Source organism: Salvelinus fontinalis, unplaced genomic scaffold (genome assembly GCF_029448725.1).
Source record: "Salvelinus fontinalis isolate EN_2023a unplaced genomic scaffold, ASM2944872v1 scaffold_0015, whole genome shotgun sequence".
NCBI classification, from domain to species: Eukaryota; Metazoa; Chordata; class Actinopteri; order Salmoniformes; family Salmonidae; genus Salvelinus; species Salvelinus fontinalis.
This window is the reverse complement of record NW_026600224.1, coordinates 513,948-533,861: the sequence shown is the minus strand read 5'-3', so window position 1 is coordinate 533,861 and position 19,914 is coordinate 513,948. Positions and strand designations below refer to the sequence as shown.

The window sequence follows — 19,914 nt, the reverse complement described above, 5'->3', positions numbered from 1 at the left end:
TCTCACTCACTCTCTCGGTCTGCTCTCACTTTCTCTCGCTCACTCTCTCTCTGTCTCTCCGTCTCTCTGACAGGGGAAAACTACAAACTCATGTCTTCATGCTATCATCCAATACATATCCAGTACAGTAGCACCTATTTCTAACCCCCCCCCCCTCCTCCTCCTCCTCCTCCTCCTCCTCCTCCTCCCTGTGTGTGTTTTTCCAGGTTGTTCATGGAGATCCTAAACAGCTGTGAGGACTGTGACGAGATCCAGTTTAAAGAGGACGGGAACTGGTATCCCATGAGACTAAAGAAGGAGGTCACAGAGGTTTCTGCTTCATTCAACGGCGATGGCGGTACGTGGCCAACTTCATCCTCTAGTGCAGTAGTTCCCCAAACCACCTCCCAGATCTTTCACAACGATGTCCTAATGAGGTCACCCGATTCACCTTCGTCGAGGGCTTGATGAGTCGTTGAATCAGGGCATGCTAGCTCTGGGATAGTCCAAATTCCGTACTGGTTGGGCTATCCGGGAAACAGGTTTTTTTGAGGACCGCTGCCCTAGTTTCAAACCACTTGAAAGTTTCGTAGCACTCAATGCATACAGTGTTTTGTGTTATTATAGATGGATTGATAGAAGGATTTACGTTCTTGTAGAGTCGTGTCGGACCGTGGAATCGGAGCCTCACAGGAACAGCTCGTCCCACGGCATTACCAATAAGGTGGTGGTGATCGATCTGACTCTGGACAGCTCTTCAGACGACGATCTGGACCATGAGCCTCCTCTCAAGAGACCCTGTCCCTCCTCCTCCTCCCTGTCCCCTGCCTCACCGCCTATCAGCAACAAGGGGTACGTCGCCTCTGATGTCCTGTTAACCCCCTCGGACTGTTCCATAGCCCTGTTTTTAGAACCTGTATGTGTGTTTTGAGGAGTCGGAACGCTAATTTCCGTTGGACATTTTGTTTCCGATACGTAATCTTCATCATCGTCTTCTCCCTACAGCGTGTTGAACCTCCACAGCCAGGTATCTCCGGTGGCCAGAGCTCCCAGCATGCCTCCTGTTGAGACCAGCTATATCCCCCCTCCACCCCCCCTCATACAGGACTACAGCCACTACTACCACACCCCCAACGACCTGGACCTCAACTTCTTCTCATTCCTCCAGGGAGAAAACCAACAGGTAATGACTTCACAGGATAGAACCAACAGGTAATGACTTCACAGGATAGAACCAACAGGTAATGACTTCACAGGATAGAACCAACAGGTAATGACTTCACAGGAGATAACCAACAGGTAATGACTTCACAGGATAGAACCAACAGGTAATGACTTCACAGGAGATAACCAACAGGTAATGACTTCACAGGATAGAACCAACAGGTAATGACTTCACAGGAGACAACCATCAGGTAATGACTTCACAGGAGACAACCATCAGGTAATGACTTCACAGGAGACAACCAACAGGTAATGACTTCACAGGAGACAACCAACAGGTAATGACTTCACAGGATAGAACCATCAGGTAATGACTTCACAGGATATAGAACCATCAGGTAATGACTTCACAGGATATAGAACCATCAGGTAATGACTTCACAGGATATAGAACCATCAGGTAATGACTTCACAGGATATAGAACCAACAGGTAATGACTTCACAGGATAGAACCAACAGGTAATGACTTCACAGGATAGAACCAACAGGTAATGACTTCACAGGATAGAACCATCAGGTAATGACTTCACAGGATAGAACCATCAGGTAATGACTTCACAGAATAGAACCATCAGGTAATGACTTCACAGGAAAGAACCATCAGGTAATGACTTCACAGGAAAGAACCATCAGGTAATGACTTCACAGGATAGAACCATCAGGTAATGACTTCACAGGATAGAACCATCAGGTAATGACTTCACAGAATATAGAACCATCAGGTAATGACTTCACAGAATATAGAACCATCAGGTAATGACTTCACAGAATATAGAACCATCAGGTAATGACTTCACAGGATAGAACCATCAGGTAATGACTTCACAGGATAGAACCATCAGGTAATGACTTCACAGGATAGAACCATCAGGTAATGACTTCACAGGATAGAACCATCAGGTAATGACTTCACAGGATAGAACCATCAGGTAATGACTTCACAGGATAGAACCATCAGGTAATGACTTCACAGGATAGAACCATCAGGTAATGACTTCACAGGATAGAACCATCAGGTAATGACTTCACAGAATAGAACCATCAGGTAATGACTTCACAGAATAGAACCATCAGGTAATGACTTCACAGAATAGAACCATCAGGTAATGACTTCACAGAATAGAACCATCAGGTAATGACTTCACAGAATAGAACCAACAGGTAAAGACTTCACAGAATAGAACCAACAGGTAAAGACTTCACAGAATAGAACCAACAGGTAGAGACTTCACAGAATAGAACCAACAGGTAAAGACTTCACAGGATACAACCATCAGGTAATGACTTCACAGAATAGAACCAACAGGTAATGACTTCACAGAATAGAACCAACAGGTAGAGACTTCACAGAATAGAACCAACAGGTAAAGACTTCACAGGAGACAACCATCAGGTAATGACTTCACAGAATAGAACCAACAGGTAATGACTTCACAGGATAGAACCAACAGGTAAAGACTTCACAGGAGACAACCATCAGGTAATGACTTCACAGAATAGAACCAACTGGTAATGACTTCACAGGATAGAACCAACAGGTAAAGACTTCACAGGAGACAACCATCAGGTAATGACTTCACAGAATAGAACCAACAGGTAAAGACTTCACAGAATATAGAACCAACAGGTAAAGACTTCACAGGAGACAACCATCAGGTAATGACTTCACAGAATAGAACCAACAGGTAAAGACTTCACAGAATATAGAACCAACAGGTAATGACTTCACAGGATAGAACCAACGGGTAATGACTTCACAGGATAGAACCATCGGGTAATGACTTCACAGAATAGAACCATCGGGTAATGACTTCACAGAATAGAACCATCAGGTAATGACTTCACAGAATAGAACCATCGGGTAATGACTTCACAGAATAGAACCATCAGGTAATGACTTCACAGAATAGAACCATCGGGTAATGACTTCCCAGAATAGAACCATCGGGTAATGACTTCACAGAATAGAACCATCGGGTAATGACTTCACAGAATAGAACCATCGGGTAATGACTTCACAGAATAGAACCAACAGGTAATGACTTCACAGAATAGAACCAACAGGTAAAGACTTCACAGAATAGAACCAACAGGTAAAGACTTCACAGAATAGAACCAACAGGTAGAGACTTCACAGAATAGAACCAACAGGTAAAGACTTCACAGGAGACAACCATCAGGTAATGACTTCACAGAATAGAACCAACTGGTAATGACTTCACAGGATAGAACCAACAGGTAAAGACTTCACAGGAGACAACCATCAGGTAATGACTTCACAGAATAGAACCAACAGGTAAAGACTTCACAGAATATAGAACCAACAGGTAATGACTTCACAGGATAGAACCAACAGGTAATGACTTCACAGGATAGAACCATCGGGTAATGACTTCACAGAATAGAACCATCGGGTAATGACTTCACAGAATAGAACCATCGGGTAATGACTTCACAGAATAGAACCAACGGGTAATGACTTCACAGGAGACAACCATCGGGTAATGACTTCACAGGAGACAACCATCAGGTAATGACTTCACAGGAGACAACCATCAGGTAATGACTTCACAGAATAGAACCAACTGGTAATGACTTCACAGGATAGAACCATCAGGTAAAGACTTCACAGGAGACAACCATCAGGTAATGACTTCACAGAATAGAACCAACAGGTAAAGACTTCACAGAATATAGAACCAACAGGTAATGACTTCACAGGATAGAACCAACAGGTAATGACTTCACAGGATAGAACCATCGGGTAATGACTTCACAGAATAGAACCATCAGGTAATGACTTCACAGAATAGAACCAACAGGTAATGACTTCACAGGAGACAACCATCAGGTAATGACTTCACAGAATATAGAACCATCAGGTAATGACTTCACAGAATATAGAACCATCAGGTAATGACTTCACAGTATATAGAACCATCAGGTAATGACTTCACAGTATATAGAACCATCGGGTAATGACTTCACAGAATATAGAACCATCGGGTAATGACTTCACAGAATATAGAACCATCGGGTAATGACTTCACAGAATATAGAACCATCGGGTAATGACTTCACAGTATATTGAACCATCGGGTAATGACTTCACAGTATATAGAACCATCAGGTAATGACTTCACAGAATATAGAACTATCGGGTAATGACTTCACAGAATAGAACCAACAGGTAATGACTTCACAGGATAGAACCAACGGGTAATGACTTCACAGAATATAGAACCATCAGGTAATGACTTCACAGGAGACAACCATCAGGTAATAACTTCTGCTCGTCGGGGTCCGGCCCACGTCGCTTCTGCTCGTCGGGGTCCGGCCCACGTCGCTTTTGCTCGTCGCGGTCCGGCCCACGTCGCTTCTGCTCGTCGCGGTCCGGCCCACGTCGCTTCTGCTCGTCGCGGTCCGGCCCACGTCGCTTCTGCTCGTCGCGGTCCGGCCCACGTCGCTTCTGCTCGTCGCGGTCCGGCCCACGTCGCTTCTGCTCGTCGCGGTCCGGCCCACGTCGCTTCTGCTCGTCGCGGTCCGGCCCACGTCGCTTCTGCTCGTCGCGGTCCGGTCCACGTCGCTTCCGCTCGTCGCGGTCCGGCCCACGTCGCTTTTGCTCGTCGGGGTCCGGCTCACGTCGCTTCTGCTCGTCGGGGTCCGGGCCCACGTCGCTTCTGCTCGTCGGGGTCCGGCCCACGTTGCTTCGGCCCACGTTGCTTCTGCTCGTCGGGGTCCGGCCCACGTTACTGTAACTGTTGATGTAAAAAATGTCTTTCTAAATGAATGTGATTTATTCGACACCCCTCTCTGCTTCCTGTCTGTAGCATTACAACATGGTGATGGCGGCAGCGGCGGCAGCCTCAGCTTCCGACGACCACGACTTGCTCCTGAACCGTTTCCTGCCCTATAGCTCCTCCCAGATGTTCCTGGACCAACCAGGGACCCCCGGGGGTGGGAGCAGCGCCCTGGCAGCAGCCAACGGGGGCAGCAACAGCGGCAGCAGCTCCAGTCTGGTGTCGTCAAGTAGTTTGAGAGAGAGGGATCGGGATCGAGAAAGGGACAGCAGGTCCAATGCAGCAGCCGCAGTCATATACGGCTCCATACCAGACGTGATCTCACTAGACTGAGGGGACGGGGACGGGGACGGGGGATCTATCCGTACAGAACTGGGGGAAAAACAACTGGAGGGTGAAAATAGAAACCGGAGGATGGTTTTGTAAATAGAAAACTAAAGGGAAAGAAACAGTGCTATGTACAGAGAGGTGGAAAAATATCTATTTTAAATGTTACTGTAAGCAGAATCCTGATGATCATGAGTAACTTCAATTGATTGTTTTTTTTTTCCTCCTGCGGATACTGGAGCTTTTTAAAAAGGCCTCTTCACGTTCTCCCCATTTTGATGATTATATTCCCTTTTTGTACTTTGTTTTTTACTGTTTTTATTTCAATATTTCCCCGTCAACGGCATTATTTCTGTCTCAAAACGTGTTTTTACTGCGCTTCCGCGCAAAAAAAAAAAGAGAATCTGTCCCGGTTTTTTTTGTTTTTTTTCGTCATCACTGTAGATTATATTTTCTTTCAAACATTCATTCTGTGGTCAAATAATATTGTATTTAATTATTTTCAAGGTATTATTTATGACGCTTTTAAGTTATGTTAGATCAATGTGTGCTGTTTTTTTAAAAGCACTTCTTCTTCTCCCCGCCCCGCCCCGCTACATGTTATTGTTGTCGCTAGGATTACACAGGCTAGCCTGGGTACCAGTCTGTTTGTGCCATCATTCCACTCCTCGTCATGACCAAGCAAGTGGCGAGGAGTGGAATGATGGCACAAACTGACTGGCACCCAGGCTATACACGGGCTGGTTATAGATCTACTACTGTGGTTGAGGAGTGGAATGATGGCGCGAACTGACTGGCACCCAGGCTATACACAGGCTGGTTATAGATCCACTACTGTGGTTGAGTGGAATGATGGCACGAACTGACTGGCACCCAGGCTATACACAGGCTGGTTATCGATCCACTACTGTGGTTGAGGAGTGGAATGATGGCACAAACTGACTGGCACCCAGGCTATACACAGGCTGGTTATAGATCCACTACTGTGGTTGAGGAGTGGAATGATGGCACGAACTGACTGGCACCCAGGCTATACACGGGCTGGTTATCGATCCACTACTGTGGTTGAGGAGTGGAATGATGGCACGAACTGATTGGCACCCAGGCTATACACGGGCTGGTTATAGATCCACTACTGTGGTTTTCTGGTTTGTGCTCCTCTCTCATCTCTTTAGCTGAGGAAACCTTTATTTTCCTGCCGAGTCCATCCTTTAGTTTTCACGTAAGAAATACCATGCTGTATTTTCTGGTTAAATAGTGTTGAAATAGCTGCCATGTGTACATTTTTGGGGGGACAAGGAAGACATGATATGATTTCAATTAAGTTTATTATTATGGTGTCTTTTTTATATTAAATTAAAGCACTTACCTTTTCATGCAGGGTGCATCTTCGACTCGTTCTTTCTCACTATTCACTAAAACGTAATTTTTTGTTGTTGAATGAAACAGAGACTTTTTAAATGCTTAGCTTAGCATGTCTAGTAGATGGGAAATGTAACACTCACTCCTTAGACCACAGGTGTCAAACTTATTCCACGGGGGAGCCGAGTGTCTGCGGGTTTTCGCTCCTCCCTTATACTTGATTGATGAATTAACATCACTAATTAGTTAGGAACTCCCCACACCTGGTTGTCTAGGGCTTTATTGAAAGGAAAAACCAAAAATCTGCAGACACTAGGCCCTCCGTGGAATGAGTTTGACACCCCTGCCTTAGACTGAAGTGTCTCCAAATCGCACTGCCGCTATTCTTCTTATTTTTATTTTTTTAAACGGGCTTTTCTGTAACACGACTGGGTACTACGACCCTTCAGGACCACGGGGTCACGTGTGTTTTGTGAGGCGGTGGTCCTGGGTTTGAGGCGCCATGTGAGCCGGATCGGGAAGAAGTGGTACTCTCTCTCTAAAGCAAGCGGCGTGACATCCTCTCTCTGTCTCGCAGCCTCTGTCTCTGTCGTGTTCTGTCACCACGGTGGATCTGTAAATGACCCTGCTGTGTCCTTGTGGGTCTGAAGAGTTGTCCTTGTTGTTCAATGTGACTGTTGAATACCCGACGGTGGCATCGTAAGCCTGATTCGCGCTATAGGGTCGTCCTGAACCATACTGTGCTGGCTCTGATTTTTATATTTTCACGTTGTCCGTTTAGCAACTACGCTGGATGTGGAATCAGGAGAGCTTGGCTCAGATTGACCCCGTGGAATGGACCATGGTGAGGTTTGCTCCTGAAGTCGCCACTTCTATTATGCCGTCCTAAATTATTAGTCCCCTCTCTTCCCTTCCTGTGTAAGTTCTGGTAGACCCCTCTCTCCCCGTGTAAGTTCTGGTAGACCCCTCTCTCCCCGTGTAAGTTCTGGTAGACCCCTCTCTTCCTGTGTAAGTTCTGGTAGACCCCTCTCTCCCCGTGTAAGTTCTGGTAGACCCCTCTCTCCCCGTGTAAGTTCTGGTAGTCCCCTCTCTTCCCTTCCCGTGTAAGTTCTGGTAGTCCCCTCTCTTCCCTTCCCGTGTAAGTTCTGGTAGTCCCCTCTCTTCTCTTCCTGTGTAAGTTCTGGTAGTCCCCTCTCTTCTCTTCCTGTGTAAGTTCTGGTAGACCCCTCTCTTCCCTTCCTGTGTGAGTTCTGGTAGACCCCTCTCTTCCCTTCCTGTGTAAGTTCTGGTAGACCCCTCTCTTCCTGTGTAAGTTCTGGTAGTCCCCTCTCTTCCCTTCCTGTGTAAGTTCTGGTAGTCCCCTCTCTTCCTGTGTAAGTTCTGGTAGACCCCTCTCTCCCCGTGTAAGTTCTGGTAGTCCCCTCTCTTCCCTTCCCGTGTAAGTTCTGGTAGTCCCCTCTCTTCCCTTCCCGTGTAAGTTCTGGTAGTCCCCTCTCTTCCTGTGTAAGTTCTGGTAGACCCCTCTCTCCCCGTGTAAGTTCTGGTAGTCCCCTCTCTTCCCTTCCTGTGTAAGTTCTGGTAGACCCCTCTCTTCTCTTCCCGTGTAAGTTCTGGTAGTCCCCTCTCTTCTTGTGTAAGTTCTGGTAGTCCCCTCTCTTCCCTTCCCGTGTAAGTTCTGGTAGTCCCCTCTCTTTCCTTCCTGTGTAAGTTCTGGTAGTCCCCTCTCTTCCCTTCCCGTGTAAGTTCTGGTAGACCCCTCTCTTCCCTTCCTGTGTAAGTTCTGGTAGACCCCTCTCTTCTCTTCCTGTGTAAGTTCTGGTAGTCCCCTCTCTTCCCTTCCTGTGTAAGTTCTGGTACACCCCTCTCTTCCCTTCCTGTGTAAGTTCTGGTAGTCCCCTCTCTTCCCTTCCTGTGTAAGTTCTGGTAGACCCCTCTCTTCTCTTCCTGTGTAAGTTCTGGTAGTCCCCTCTCTTCCCTTCCTGTGTAAGTTCTGGTAGTCCCCTCTCTTCCCTTCCTGTGTAAGTTCTGGTAGTCCCCTCTTCCCTTCCTGTGTAAGTTCTGGTAGACCCCTCTCTTCCCTTCCTGTGTAAGTTCTGGTCGACCCCTCTCTTCCCTTCCTGTGTAAGTTCTGGTAGTCCCCTCTCTTCCCTTCCTGTGTAAGTTCTGGTACACCCCTCTCTTCCCGTGTAAGTTCTGGTAGACCCCTCTCTTCCCTTCCTGTGTAAGTTCTGGTAGACCCCTCTCTTCCCTTCCTGTGTAAGTTCTGGTAGTCCCCTCTCTCCCTGTGTAAGTTCTGGTAGACCCCTCTCTCCCCGTGTAAGTTCTGGTAGACCCCTCTCTTCTCTTCCTGTGTAAGTTCTGGTAGTCCCCTCTCTTCCCTTCCCGTGTAAGTTCTGGTAGTCCCCTCTCTTCCCTTCCTGTGTAAGTTCTGGTAGACCCCTCTCTTCCTGTGTAAGTTCTGGTAGTCCCCTCTCTTCCTGTGTAAGTTCTGGTAGTCCCCTCTCTTCCTGTGTAAGTTCTGGTAGTCCCCTCTCTTCCCTTCCCGTGTAAGTTCTGGTAGTCCCCTCTCTTCCCTTCCTGTGTAAGTTCTGGTAGACCCCTCTCTTCCCTTCCTGTGTAAGTTCTGGTAGTCCCCTCTCTTCCCTTCCCGTGTAAGTTCTGGTAGTCCCCTCTCTCCCTGTGTAAGTTCTGGTAGTCCCCTCTCTTCCTGTGTAAGTTCTGGTACACCCCTCTCTTCCCTTCCTGTGTAAGTTCTGGTAGTCCCCTCTCTTCCCTTCCCGTGTAAGTTCTGGTAGTCCCCTCTCTTCCCTTCCTGTGTAAGTTCTGGTAGTCCCCTCTCTTCCCTTCCTGTGTAAGTTCTGGTAGACCCCTCTCTTCTCTTCCCGTGTAAGTTCTGGTAGTCCCCTCTCTTCTTGTGTAAGTTCTGGTAGTCCCCTCTCTTCCCTTCCCGTGTAAGTTCTGGTAGTCCCCTCTCTTTCCTTCCTGTGTAAGTTCTGGTAGTCCCCTCTCTTCCCTTCCCGTGTAAGTTCTGGTAGACCCCTCTCTTCCCTTCCTGTGTAAGTTCTGGTAGACCCCTCTCTTCTCTTCCTGTGTAAGTTCTGGTAGTCCCCTCTCTTCCCTTCCTGTGTAAGTTCTGGTACACCCCTCTCTTCCCTTCCTGTGTAAGTTCTGGTAGTCCCCTCTCTTCCCTTCCTGTGTAAGTTCTGGTAGACCCCTCTCTTCTCTTCCTGTGTAAGTTCTGGTAGTCCCCTCTCTTCCCTTCCTGTGTAAGTTCTGGTAGTCCCCTCTCTTCCCTTCCTGTGTAAGTTCTGGTAGTCCCCTCTTCCCTTCCTGTGTAAGTTCTGGTAGACCCCTCTCTTCCCTTCCTGTGTAAGTTCTGGTCGACCCCTCTCTTCCCTTCCTGTGTAAGTTCTGGTAGTCCCCTCTCTTCCCTTCCTGTGTAAGTTCTGGTACACCCCTCTCTTCCCGTGTAAGTTCTGGTAGACCCCTCTCTTCCCTTCCTGTGTAAGTTCTGGTAGACCCCTCTCTTCCCTTCCTGTGTAAGTTCTGGTAGTCCCCTCTCTCCCTGTGTAAGTTCTGGTAGACCCCTCTCTCCCCGTGTAAGTTCTGGTAGACCCCTCTCTTCTCTTCCTGTGTAAGTTCTGGTAGTCCCCTCTCTTCCCTTCCCGTGTAAGTTCTGGTAGTCCCCTCTCTTCCCTTCCTGTGTAAGTTCTGGTAGACCCCTCTCTTCCTGTGTAAGTTCTGGTAGTCCCCTCTCTTCCTGTGTAAGTTCTGGTAGTCCCCTCTCTTCCTGTGTAAGTTCTGGTAGTCCCCTCTCTTCCCTTCCCGTGTAAGTTCTGGTAGTCCCCTCTCTTCCCTTCCTGTGTAAGTTCTGGTAGACCCCTCTCTTCCCTTCCTGTGTAAGTTCTGGTAGTCCCCTCTCTTCCCTTCCCGTGTAAGTTCTGGTAGTCCCCTCTCTCCCTGTGTAAGTTCTGGTAGTCCCCTCTCTTCCTGTGTAAGTTCTGGTACACCCCTCTCTTCCCTTCCTGTGTAAGTTCTGGTAGTCCCCTCTCTTCCCTTCCCGTGTAAGTTCTGGTAGTCCCCTCTCTTCCCTTCCTGTGTAAGTTCTGGTAGTCCCCTCTCTTCCCTTCCTGTGTAAGTTCTGGTAGACCCCTCTCTCCCCGTGTAAGTTCTGGTAGTCCCCTCTCTTCCCTTCCCGTGTAAGTTCTGGTAGTCCCCTCTCTTCTCTTCCTGTGTAAGTTCTGGTAGACCCCTCTCTTCCCTTCCTGTGTAAGTTCTGGTAGACCCCTCTCTTCCTGTGTAAGTTCTGGTAGTCCCCTCTCTTCTCTTCCTGTGTAAGTTCTGGTAGACCCCTCTCTTCCCTTCCTGTGTAAGTTCTGGTAGTCCCCTCTCTTCCCTTCCTGTGTAAGTTCTGGTAGACCCCTCTCTTCCCTTCCTGTGTAAGTTCTGGTAGTCCCCTCTTCCCTTCCTGTGTAAGTTCTGGTAGACCCCTCTCTTCCCTTCCTGTGTAAGTTCTGGTAGTCCCCTCTCTTCCCTTCCTGTGTAAGTTCTGGTACACCCCTCTCTTCCCGTGTAAGTTCTGGTAGACCCCTCTCTTCCCTTCCTGTGTAAGTTCTGGTAGACCCCTCTCTTCCCTTCCTGTGTAAGTTCTGGTAGTCCCCTCTCTCCCTGTGTAAGTTCTGGTAGACCCCTCTCTCCCCGTGTAAGTTCTGGTAGACCCCTCACTTCTCTTCCTGTGTAAGTTCTGGTAGTCCCCTCTCTTCCCTTCCCGTGTAAGTTCTGGTAGTCCCCTCTCTTCCCTTCCTGTGTAAGTTCTGGTAGACCCCTCTCTTCCTGTGTAAGTTCTGGTAGTCCCCTCTCTTCCTGTGTAAGTTCTGGTAGTCCCCTCTCTTCCTGTGTAAGTTCTGGTAGTCCCCTCTCTTCCCTTCCCGTGTAAGTTCTGGTAGTCCCCTCTCTTCCCTTCCTGTGTAAGTTCTGGTAGACCCCTCTCTTCCCTTCCTGTGTAAGTTCTGGTAGACCCCTCTCTTCCCTTCCTGTGTAAGTTCTGGTAGTCCCCTCTCTTCCCTTCCCGTGTAAGTTCTGGTAGTCCCCTCTCTCCCTGTGTAAGTTCTGGTAGTCCCCTCTCTTCCTGTGTAAGTTCTGGTACACCCCTCTCTTCCCTTCCTGTGTAAGTTCTGGTAGTCCCCTCTCTTCCCTTCCCGTGTAAGTTCTGGTAGTCCCCTCTCTTCCCTTCCTGTGTAAGTTCTGGTAGTCCCCTCTCTTCCCTTCCTGTGTAAGTTCTGGTAGACCCCTCTCTCCCCGTGTAAGTTCTGGTAGTCCCCTCTCTTCCCTTCCCGTGTAAGTTCTGGTAGTCCCCTCTCTTCCCTTCCCGTGTAAGTTCTGGTAGACCCCTCTCTTCCCTTCCCGTGTAAGTTCTGGTAGTCCCCTCTCTTCTCTTCCTGTGTAAGTTCTGGTAGACCCCTCTCTTCCCTTCCTGTGTAAGTTCTGGTAGACCCCTCTCTTCCTGTGTAAGTTCTGGTAGTCCCCTCTCTTCTCTTCCTGTGTAAGTTCTGGTAGACCCCTCTCTTCCCTTCCTGTGTAAGTTCTGGTAGTCCCCTCTCTTCCCTTCCTGTGTAAGTTCTGGTAGACCCCTCTCTTCCCTTCCTGTGTAAGTTCTGGTAGTCCCCTCTTCCCTTCCTGTGTAAGTTCTGGTAGACCCCTCTCTTCCCTTCCTGTGTAAGTTCTGGTAGTCCCCTCTCTTCCCTTCCTGTGTAAGTTCTGGTACACCCCTCTCTTCCCGTGTAAGTTCTGGTAGACCCCTCTCTTCCCTTCCTGTGTAAGTTCTGGTAGACCCCTCTCTTCCCTTCCTGTGTAAGTTCTGGTAGTCCCCTCTCTCCCTGTGTAAGTTCTGGTAGACCCCTCTCTCCCCGTGTAAGTTCTGGTAGACCCCTCTCTTCTCTTCCTGTGTAAGTTCTGGTAGTCCCCTCTCTTCCCTTCCCGTGTAAGTTCTGGTAGTCCCCTCTCTTCCCTTCCTGTGTAAGTTCTGGTAGACCCCTCTCTTCCTGTGTAAGTTCTGGTAGTCCCCTCTCTTCCTGTGTAAGTTCTGGTAGTCCCCTCTCTTCCTGTGTAAGTTCTGGTAGTCCCCTCTCTTCCCTTCCCGTGTAAGTTCTGGTAGTCCCCTCTCTTCCCTTCCTGTGTAAGTTCTGGTAGACCCCTCTCTTCCCTTCCTGTGTAAGTTCTGGTAGTCCCCTCTCTTCCCTTCCCGTGTAAGTTCTGGTAGACCCCTCTCTACCTGTGTAAGTTCTGGTAGTCCCCTCTCTTCCCTTCCTGTGTAAGTTCTGGTTGTCCCCTCTCTTCCCTTCCCGTGTAAGTTCTGGTAGACCCCTCTCTTCCCTTCCTTTGTAAGTTCTGGTAGTCCCCTCTCTTCCCTTCCCGTGTAAGTTCTGGTAGTCCCCTCTCTCCCTGTGTAAGTTCTGGTAGTCCCCTCTCTTCCTGTGTAAGTTCTGGTACACCCCTCTCTTCCCTTCCTGTGTAAGTTCTGGTAGTCCCCTCTCTTCCCTTCCCGTGTAAGTTCTGGTAGTCCCCTCTCTTCCCTTCCTGTGTAAGTTCTGGTAGTCCCCTCTCTCCCCTTCCTGTGTAAGTTCTGGTAGACCCCTCTCTCCCCGTGTAAGTTCTGGTAGTCCCCTCTCTTCCCTTCCCGTGTAAGTTCTGGTAGTCCCCTCTCTTCTCTTCCCGTGTAAGTTCTGGTAGACCCCTCTCTTCCCTTCCCGTGTAAGTTCTGGTAGTCCCCTCTCTTCTCTTCCTGTGTAAGTTCTGGTAGACCGCTCTCTTCCCTTCCTGTGTAAGTTCTGGTAGACCCCTCTCTTCCTGTGTAAGTTCTGGTAGTCCCCTCTCTTCTCTTCCTGTGTAAGTTCTGGTAGACCCCTCTCTTCCCTTCCTGTGTAAGTTCTGGTAGACCCCTCTCTTCCTGTGTAAGTTCTGGTAGTCCCCTCTCTTCTCTTCCTGTGTAAGTTCTGGTAGACCCCTCTCTTCCCTTCCTGTGTAAGTTCTGGTAGACCCCTCTCTTCCTGTGTAAGTTCTGGTTGTCCCCTCTCTTCTCTTCCTGTGTAAGTTCTGGTAGTCCCCTCTCTTCCCTTCCCGTGTAAGTTCTGGTAGTCCCCTCTCTTCTCTTCCCGTGTAAGTTCTGGTAGACCCCTCTCTTCTCTTCCTGTGTAAGTTCTGGTACACCCCTCTCTTCCCTTCCCGTGTAAGTTCTGGTAGACCCCTCTCTTCCTGTGTAAGTTCTGGTTGTCCCCTCTCTTCTCTTCCTGTGTAAGTTCTGGTAGACCCCTCTCTTCCCTTCCTGTGTAAGTTCTGGTAGACCCCTCTCTTCTCTTCCTGTGTAAGTTCTGGTAGTCCCCTCTCTTCCCTTCCCGTGTAAGTTCTGGTACACCCCTCTCTTCCTGTGTAAGTTCTGGTAGTCCCCTCTCTTCCTGTGTAAGTTCTGGTAGACCCCTCTCTTCCCTTCCTGTGTAAGTTCTGGTAGACCCCTCTCTTCTCTTCCTGTGTAAGTTCTGGTAGTCCCCTCTCTTCTCTTCCTGTGTAAGTTCTGGTAGACCCCTCTCTTCCTGTGTAAGTTCTGGTAGACCCCTCTCTTCCTATGTAAGTTCTGGTAGACCCCTCTCTTCCCTTCCTGTGTAAGTTCTGGTAGACCCCTCTCTTCCCTTCCTGTGTAAGTTCTGGTAGTCCCCTCTCTTCTCTTCCTGTGTAAGTTCTGGTAGTCCCCTCTCTTCCCTTCCTGTGTAAGTTCTGGTAGTCCCCTCTCTTCTCTCCCCGTGTAAGTTCTGGTAGACCCCTCTCTTCTCTCCCCGTGTAAGTTCTGGTAGTCCCCTCTCTTCCCTTCCTGTGTAAGTTCTGGTAGACCCCTCTCTTCCCGTGTAAGTTCTGGTAGACCCCTCTCTTCCCTTCCTGTGTAAGTTCTGGTAGTCCCCTCTCTTCCCGTGTAAGTTCTGGTAGACCCCTCTCTTCCCTTCCTGTGTAAGTTCTGGTAGTCCCCTCTCTTCCCTTCCTGTGTAAGTTCTGGTAGACCCCTCTCTTCCCTTCCTGTGTAAGTTCTGGTAGACCCCTCTCTTCCTGTGTAAGTTCTGGTAGTCCCCTCTCTTCCCTTCCCGTGTAAGTTCTGGTAGTCCCCTCTCTTCCCTTCCTGTGTAAGTTCTGGTAGACCCCTCTCTTCCTGTGTAAGTTCTGGTAGTCCCCTCTCTTCCCTTCCTGTGTAAGTTCTGGTAGTCCCCTCTCTTCCCTTCCTGTGTAAGTTCTGGTACACCCCTCTCTTCCTGTGTAAGTTCTGGTAGACCCCTCTCTTTCCTTCCTGTGTAAGTTCTGGTAGTCCCCTCTCTTCCCTTCCCGTGTAAGTTCTGGTAGACCCCTCTCTTTCCTTCCCGTGTAAGTTCTGGTAGACCCCTCTCTTCCCTTCCTGTGTAAGTTCTGGTAGACCCCTCTCTTCCCGTGTAAGTTCTGGTAGTCCCCTCTCTTCCCTTCCCGTGTAAGTTCTGGTAGACCCCTCTCTTCCCTTCCCGTGTAAGTTCTGGTACACCCCTCTCTTCTCTTCCTGTGTAAGTTCTGGTAGTCCCCTCTCTTCCTGTGTAAGTTCTGGTAGACCCCTCTCTTCCCTTCCCGTGTAAGTTCTGCTAGTCCCCTCTCTTCCTGTGTAAGTTCTGGTAGTCCCCTCTCTTCCTGTGTAAGTTCTGGTAGTCCCCTCTCTTCCCTTCCTGTGTAAGTTCTGGTAGACCCCTCTCTTCCCTTCCTGTGTAAGTTCTGGTAGTCCCCTCTCTTCCCTTCCCGTGTAAGTTCTGGTAGACCCCTCTCTTCTCTTCCTGTGTAAGTTCTGGTAGTCCCCTCTCTTCCCGTGTAAGTTCTGGTAGTCCCCTCTCTTCTCTTCCTGTGTAAGTTCTGGTAGTCCCCTCTCTTCCCTTCCCGTGTAAGTTCTGGTAGACCCCTCTCTTCCCTTCCTGTGTAAGTTCTGGTAGTCCCCTCTCTTCCCTTCCCGTGTAAGTTCTGGTAGACCCCTCTCTTCTCTTCCTGTGTAAGTTCTGGTAGTCCCCTCTCTTCCTGTGTAAGTTCTGGTAGACCCCTCTCTTCCCTTCCCGTGTAAGTTCTGGTAGTCCCCTCTCTTCCTGTGTAAGTTCTGGTAGTCCCCTCTCTTCCTGTGTAAGTTCTGGTAGTCCCCTCTCTTCCTGTGTAAGTTCTGGTAGTCCCCTCTCTTCCCTTCCTGTGTAAGTTCTGGTAGACCCCTCTCTTCCCTTCCTGTGTAAGTTCTGGTAGTCCCCTCTCTTCCCTTCCCGTGTAAGTTCTGGTAGACCCCTCTCTTCTCTTCCTGTGTAAGTTCTGGTAGTCCCCTCTCTTCCCTTCCCGTGTAAGTTCTGGTAGTCCCCTCTCTTCCTGTGTAAGTTCTGGTAGTCCCCTCTCTTCCTGTGTAAGTTCTGGTAGACCCCTCTCTCCCCGTGTAAGTTCTGGTAGTCCCCTCTCTTCCCTTCCTGTGTAAGTTCTGGTAGTCCCCTCTCTTCCTGTGTAAGTTCTGGTAGTCCCCTCTCTTCCCGTGTAAGTTCTGGTAGACCCCTCTCTCCCCGTGTAAGTTCTGGTAGTCCCCTCTCTTTCCTTCCTGTGTAAGTTCTGGTAGACCGCTCTCTTCCCTTCCCGTGTAAGTTCTGGTAGACCCCTCTCTTCCCTTCCCGTGTAAGTTCTGGTAGTCCCCTCTTTTCCCGTGTAAGTTCTGGTAGACCCCTCTCTCCCCGTGTAAGTTCTGGTAGACCCCTCTCTTCCTGTGTAAGTTCTGGTAGACCCCTCTCTCCCTGTGTAAGTTCTGGTAGTCCCCTCTCTTTCCTTCCTGTGTAAGTTCTGGTAGACCCCTCTCTTCCCTTCCTGTGTAAGTTCTGGTAGACCCCTCTTTTCCCGTGTAAGTTCTGGTAGTCCCCTCTCTTCCCGTGTAAGTTCTGGTAGACCCCTCTCTTCCCTTCCCGTGTAAGTTCTGGTAGTCCCCTCTCTTCCTGTGTAAGTTCTGGTAGTCCCCTCTCTTCCCTTCCCGTGTAAGTTCTGGTAGTCCCCTCTCTTCCTGTGTAAGTTCTGGTAGACCCCTCTCTTCCCTTCCTGTGTAAGTTCTGGTAGACCCCTCTCTTCCCTTCCTGTGTAAGTTCTGGTAGACCCCTCTCTTCCCTTCCTGTGTACGTTCTGGTAGTCCCCTCTCTTCCTGTGTAAGTTCTGGTAGTCCCCTCTCTTCCCTTCCTGTGTAAGTTCTGGTAGTCCCCTCTCTTCCCTTCCCGTGTAAGTTCTGGTCGACCCCTCTCTTCCCTTCCTGTGTAAGTTCTGGTAGACCCCTCTCTTCCCTTCCTGTGTAAGTTCTGGTAGTCCCCTCTCTCCCCGTGTAAGTTCTGGTAGTCCCCTCTCTTCCCTTCCTGTGTAAGTTCTGGTAGTCCCCTCTCTTCCTGTGTAAGTTCTGGTAGTCCCCTCTCTTCCTGTGTAAGTTCTGGTAGACCCCTCTCTCCCCGTGTAAGTTCTGGTAGTCCCCTCTCTTCCCTTCCTGTGTAAGTTCTGGTAGTCCCCTCTCTTCCTGTGTAAGTTCTGGTAGTCCCCTCTCTTCCCGTGTAAGTTCTGGTAGTCCCCTCTCTTCCTGTGTAAGTTCTGGTAGACCCCTCTCTTCCCTTCCCGTGTAAGTTCTGGTAGTCCCCTCTCTTCCCGTGTAAGTTCTGGTAGTCCCCTCTCTTCCCTTCCCGTGTAAGTTCTGGTAGACCCCTCTCTTCCCTTCCCGTGTAAGTTCTGGTAGTCCCCTCTCTTCCCTTCCTGTGTAAGTTCTGGTACACCCCTCTCTTCCCTTCCTGTGTAAGTTCTGGTAGTCCCCTCTCTTCCCTTCCTGTGTAAGTTCTGGTAGTCCCCTCTCTTCCCTTCCTGTGTAAGTTCTGGTAGTCCCCTCTCTTCCCTTCCTGTGTAAGTTCTGGTAGACCCCTCTCTTCCCTTCCCGTGTAAGTTCTGGTAGTCCCCTCTCTTCCCTTCCTGTGTAAGTTCTGGTAGACCCCTCTCTTCCTGTGTAAGTTCTGGTAGTCCCCTCTCTTCCCTTCCTGTGTAAGTTCTGGTAGTCCCCTCTCTTCCCTTCCTGTGTAAGTTCTGGTAGTCCCCTCTCTTCCCTTCCTGTGTAAGTTCTGGTACACCCCTCTCTTCCTGTGTAAGTTCTGGTAGACCCCTCTCTTTCCTTCCTGTGTAAGTTCTGGTAGTCCCCTCTCTTCCCTTCCCGTGTAAGTTCTGGTAGACCCCTCTCTTTCCTTCCCGTGTAAGTTCTGGTAGACCCCTCTCTTCCCTTCCCGTGTAAGTTCTGGTAGACCCCTCTCTTCCCGTGTAAGTTCTGGTAGTCCCCTCTCTTCCCTTCCCGTGTAAGTTCTGGTAGACCCCTCTCTTCCCTTCCCGTGTAAGTTCTGGTACACCCCTCTCTTCTCTTCCTGTGTAAGTTCTGGTAGTCCCCTCTCTTCCTGTGTAAGTTCTGGTAGACCCCTCTCTTCCCTTCCCGTGTAAGTTCTGGTAGTCCCCTCTCTTCCCTTCCCGTGTAAGTTCTGGTAGTCCCCTCTCTTCCTGTGTAAGTTCTGGTAGTCCCCTCTCTTCCTGTGTAAGTTCTGGTAGTCCCCTCTCTTCCCTTCCTGTGTAAGTTCTGGTAGACCCCTCTCTTCCCTTCCTGTGTAAGTTCTGGTAGTCCCCTCTCTTCCCTTCCCGTGTAAGTTCTGGTAGACCCCTCTCTTCTCTTCCTGTGTAAGTTCTGGTAGTCCCCTCTCTTCCCGTGTAAGTTCTGGTAGTCCCCTCTCTTCTCTTCCTGTGTAAGTTCTGGTAGTCCCCTCTCTTCCCTTCCCGTGTAAGTTCTGGTAGTCCCCTCTCTTCCTGTGTAAGTTCTGGTAGTCCCCTCTCTTCCTGTGTAAGTTCTGGTAGACCCCTCTCTCCCCGTGTAAGTTCTGGTAGTCCCCTCTCTTCCCTTCCTGTGTAAGTTCTGGTAGTCCCCTCTCTTCCTGTGTAAGTTCTGGTAGTCCCCTCTCTTCCCGTGTAAGTTCTGGTAGACCCCTCTCTTTCCTTCCTGTGTAAGTTCTGGTAGACCGCTCTCTTCCCTTCCCGTGTAAGTTCTGGTAGACCCCTCTCTTCCCTTCCCGTGTAAGTTCTGGTAGACCCCTCTCTTCTCTTCCCGTGTAAGTTCTGGTAGTCCCCTCTTTTCCCGTGTAAGTTCTGGTAGACCCCTCTCTCCCCGTGTAAGTTCTGGTAGACCCCTCTCTTCCTGTGTAAGTTCTGGTAGACCCCTCTCTTCCTGTGTAAGTTCTGGTAGACCCCTCTCTCCCTGTGTAAGTTCTGGTAGTCCCCTCTCTTTCCTTCCTGTGTAAGTTCTGGTAGACCCCTCTCTTTCCTTCCTGTGTAAGTTCTGGTAGACCCCTCTCTTCCCTTCCTGTGTAAGTTCTGGTAGACCCCTCTTTTCCCGTGTAAGTTCTGGTAGTCCCCTCTCTTCCCGTGTAAGTTCTGGTAGACCCCTCTCTTCCCTTCCCGTGTAAGTTCTGGTAGTCCCCTCTCTTCCTGTGTAAGTTCTGGTAGACCCCTCTCTTCCCTTCCTGTGTAAGTTCTGGTAGTCCCCTCTCTTCCCTTCCTGTGTAAGTTCTGGTAGACCCCTCTCTTCCCTTCCTGTGTAAGTTCTGGTAGTCCCCTCTCTCCCCGTGTAAGTTCTGGTAGTCCCCTCTCTTCCCTTCCTGTGTAAGTTCTGGTAGTCCCCTCTCTTCCTGTGTAAGTTCTGGTAGTCCCCTCTCTTCCTGTGTAAGTTCTGGTAGACCCCTCTCTCCCCGTGTAAGTTCTGGTAGTCCCCTCTCTTCCCTTCCTGTGTAAGTTCTGGTAGTCCCCTCTCTTCCTGTGTAAGTTCTGGTAGTCCCCTCTCTTCCCGTGTAAGTTCTGGTAGTCCCCTCTCTTCCTGTGTAAGTTCTGGTAGACCCCTCTCTTCCCTTCCCGTGTAAGTTCTGGTAGTCCCCTCTCTTCCCGTGTAAGTTCTGGTAGTCCCCTCTCTTCCCTTCCCGTGTAAGTTCTGGTAGACCCCTCTCTTCCCTTCCCGTGTAAGTTCTGGTAGTCCCCTCTCTTCCCTTCCTGTGTAAGTTCTGGTACACCCCTCTCTTCCTGTGTAAGTTCTGGTAGACCCCTCTCTTTCCTTCCTGTGTAAGTTCTGGTAGTCCCCTCTCTTCCCTTCCTGTGTAAGTTCTGGTAGAC

General features: G+C 49.5%; 1 protein-coding gene across 2 annotated transcripts in view; it reads left to right on the top strand.

The window, feature by feature from the left end:
* The window catches only part of LOC129842120 (E3 SUMO-protein ligase PIAS1-like), a 57,952-nt gene extending 52,066 nt beyond the window's left edge, over nt 1-5,886 (top strand). For both annotated transcript variants that reach the window (XM_055910515.1, XM_055910516.1), the window contains 4 exons: nt 207-337; nt 639-831; nt 985-1,162; nt 5,035-5,886. In XM_055910515.1, the coding sequence (XP_055766490.1) occupies nt 207-337; nt 639-831; nt 985-1,162; nt 5,035-5,337 (805 nt within the window). In that variant the 3' untranslated portion in view covers nt 5,338-5,886. The remainder of the gene's footprint in view (nt 1-206; nt 338-638; nt 832-984; nt 1,163-5,034) is intronic.
* Nucleotides 5,887-19,914: the final 14,028 nt, after the last annotated feature.